General features: G+C 43.9%; 1 protein-coding gene across 1 annotated transcript; it reads left to right on the top strand.

The window, feature by feature from the left end:
* Positions 1 to 277: 277 nt before the first annotated feature.
* On the top strand, positions 278 to 1234 carry LOC100731187 (olfactory receptor 7A17-like). The gene has a single exon (XM_003467977.2). The coding sequence runs from the start codon at positions 278 to 280 to the stop codon at positions 1232 to 1234; it is 957 nt and encodes a 318-aa protein (XP_003468025.1).
* Positions 1235 to 3457: the final 2223 nt, after the last annotated feature.

Genomic DNA, 3457 nt, shown 5'->3' with positions numbered 1-3457 from the left:
TTGCTCCTGATTAGATTTCTTACTGAGACATTATAAAGTAGCTGGAATCTGCTAAAGGGGAATGATCCATACAAAACACAGGAATTGTTTTCCTAACTCTAGGAGATCTGGATGGAAGTGTAGCTCAGTCACAGAGCCACTAACTTGCATGTGAGAGGCCCTGAGTTCTACCCACCTCAGTGCAAAAATGATAATATTCATGGGAGGTGAGTCATGCATCCTTTGGTAATGCTCTTTGTCTCTCTCTATTTTTATTTTTGGAAGTTATACCCAAAGCATGGGACCAGGAAATGTTACGTGGCCTTCAGAATTTCTCCTTCTGGGACTCTCAGAGGACTCAGAGCTGCAGCCCCTCATCTATGGGCTCTTCCTCTCCATGTACCTGTTCACGGTGCTTGGGAACCTGCTCATCCTCCTGGCCATCGTCTCTGACCCTCTCCTGCACACGCCCATGTACTTCTTCCTCTCCAACCTGTCCTCTGTGGACATCGGCTTGACCTCCACCACTGTGCCCAAGATGCTGGTGAACATCCAGACCCACAGCCAGCTCATTACCTATGCAGGCTGCATCACCCAGATGTACTTTTGGCTGCTTTTTTCAGGGCTGGACATCTTTCTGCTGACGGTGATGGCCTATGACCGCTACGTGGCCATCTGCTACCCCCTGCACTACACGGTTATTATCCACCGCTGGCTCTGTGTGTTATCGGTTTTGGCGTGCTGGATCGTGGGTGTCCTGATTTCCCTGTTACACACCCTCATGGCTTTGCGTCTGTCCTTCTGCAGCCACTTGGAAATCCCACACTTCTTCTGTGAACTGGATCAGGTCATCCACCTTGCCTGTTCTGACACCTTTCTCAATGACATGACCATGTATGTTACAACAGTGCTGCTGGCTATCTGTCCCCTCGCTGGCATCCTGTTCTCTTACTCTAAGATAATTTCCTCAATACGTGCAGTTCCGTCAGCTCGGGGGAAGTACAAAGCCTTTTCTACCTGCACCTCTCACCTCTCGGTGGTCTCCCTTTTTTACTGCACGCTCCTCGGTGTATACCTGAGTTCTGCTGTCACCCAAGACTGGTGCTCTACTGCAGTAGCCTCACTGATGTACACCGTGGTCACCCCCATGCTGAACCCCTTCATCTACAGTCTGAGGAACGAAGACATCAAGAGAGCGTTGAGAGGACTTCTCGGGAGGGCAACAGGCAGAGCACCGGCTGGCCCACCTCGGTAGAAATGCTCCTCATTTCGGGGCTCAAATCTTGGAGTCAGAATTTTGATCCTTTGATCAGATTGTGCAAGACGTTTTTCCCTTTACGGCCTGTAATTTCTATTTCTTTGACGTAGTCTTCTAGACAATTTAATTAAAGCACGTTATTAAGTGTTCTCTTCTTTATAGTGCATTCCAATTTGTTCTTGTTAGTCATGTATTACTCCCCTAAACTTGTTTCCCTTCTTGGATCGGAAGTGTTTGGAAATTCTCATGTCTGCCCTGGAACAAAGCAGACTGCTTATGAAAAACTGTTATACAATAGCATATCCTGTTCAATTGCTTTTCTTTTGTGTTTTACAGCAACTTTGAAGGGTTTTCCTGTTGGTAGAGGCCAATTATACTTGGCAATTAAAGTCAGCTACAAATTTGAATAAATTGGTTGATTCCATATGACTCTAGAGTCAGGAATGACCTCTAATATGACCAATAAATTTTTGAAGTAGATAAATGTATTGCTTTGGAAAATGATTTTGTTTTTGCATTCTGTTCCTTACCAGTGTATTGTGAAGAGTTGTCCATGTGAAGAGAATTTATTGATCTGACTTCACAGTTGGTTGGTACACATTATTGTTACACTGAGTTACCTTCTTGTTTCTTCTGTTGGTCAGAATGTCTAGATCTGAATACAGATACTGTCCCTCCCTCTCAATGAGAACCTTCATCAATATTATTCTGTATATATCCTTTTTTTCCTCCTTTCCGGTGCTGGTGATCAAACCCAGTGTTTCATGCATGCTAGCAGAGCTCTGTCACTGAGCTGACCCCAGCCCTGTGCATCTCCTTTCCCCCAGGAATAGTCCAGTCTTTATGTTCTGGCTGACACAGGAGTGTGACTTCAGCCCAGGCATGTGACTCAGAGTCACCCACTCCCTGTGCACACAGGTGGGTCCTTCTGCCATGTCTGGGGTGGAATCTCACTGCATTCACTGTGTAGTACAGTTACGTGAAGTAAGCTGCATAGCAGGGTCATTATGAATGTTATCACTAAATATGCAAATAAATGTCAAGATTATTGGCATATGGATTGAATTATCTTCAGTTCCTTTTTCTTTTGATTATGGTATCACTTGACTATTGCTGCACAGGAAGCTGTGCTAAAATCAAGTAGTTCAGTGTGACATCATTGTCATAAAAAATGCAAGTACACAGTTGGGAGCTCCTCTGAGCACTGCTGGACACCGCCCAAGTCTGAATCCAGCTGAGTTTCTACTTGATGTTTTCAGGTTCTCCATGACATGGCAGGCAAATCTAGCGTTTCTAGTGGGCAAATGATTTCTGGCCAGTTTTCGACATTTCTGCATTGAGATTTGCTTTCAGGGCAAGCCTTCCCAGGATTCTGGTGCAGAGGTAAGTTTGGGGAGCCCTGTCCCAGGGCTTCGTTGCATCCCACGCTGTCTTTTCTTCTGCACAATCTCTGATGCCTGCTTTTGCAGTTTCTGTTCAAGGTCCACAAGAAGGAGAAGGCTCTAGACAGAAATCTGTGTGTATACACATAAGAGAGCTAAGAGGAGTGCACCACAGATGGTATTAGTTCTTGGAAAAGAACAGTTGATGCTCCCAGGATTAGCCTGATTTTACCTGTCTGCATCTGGTAATCTAAGAACTCATTTGGAGGTCACAATATGCAATATTACAACTGTTATTAAATTCCCATCATCTGGGTTTGAAAATCTATACTGTTACTGTTTGGGGTTTGTTGTTATTGTTGCTTATTTGTCTCTTTTGCTTTTTGTCTTTCTTTTCCATGTATTTTTTCTATTAAATATGTAAGTGAGGAAACTTTAAACAGAGAAAAAGAATGAGAAGTTTCTAACTCAAAAAAATCTTTCAAGGCTTTGGCTCAAGCCATATCTCCAGAAAGAACCATCCAGTTTTCCATCTCAGTTTATTTAGGGTGCTATTGCATGGTTGTCAAACAAATCTGGGGCGTGTGTGTGAGTGCGGGTGTGATTGTCCCTGGGAAAGTCTATCGTTAGTCAGAATGTCACCTTAACACACACAATCAATTCCAAAACCCAATTAGCTGAATGTTCCAGGCAAAATTGTGCAGACAGGATGGATTGTGGTCTTTATGAACCTAGCATTGTTTGACCATCATAAAGAAAGGAAAGTGCCAAGTGTCCTAAAAGAAAGCGACTGGGCATATGAAGTAATCTCAGTGGAGGAGAAAAGGAGGTATATTTC

Source organism: Cavia porcellus, unplaced genomic scaffold, assembly GCF_034190915.1.
Source record: "Cavia porcellus strain 051 isolate PalLab524CR breed Dunkin Hartley unplaced genomic scaffold, mCavPor4.1 scaffold_17, whole genome shotgun sequence".
NCBI classification, from domain to species: domain Eukaryota; kingdom Metazoa; phylum Chordata; class Mammalia; order Rodentia; family Caviidae; genus Cavia; species Cavia porcellus.
The sequence above is the reverse complement of the archived record's forward strand: the minus strand, read 5'-3'. Positions and strand labels throughout refer to the sequence as shown.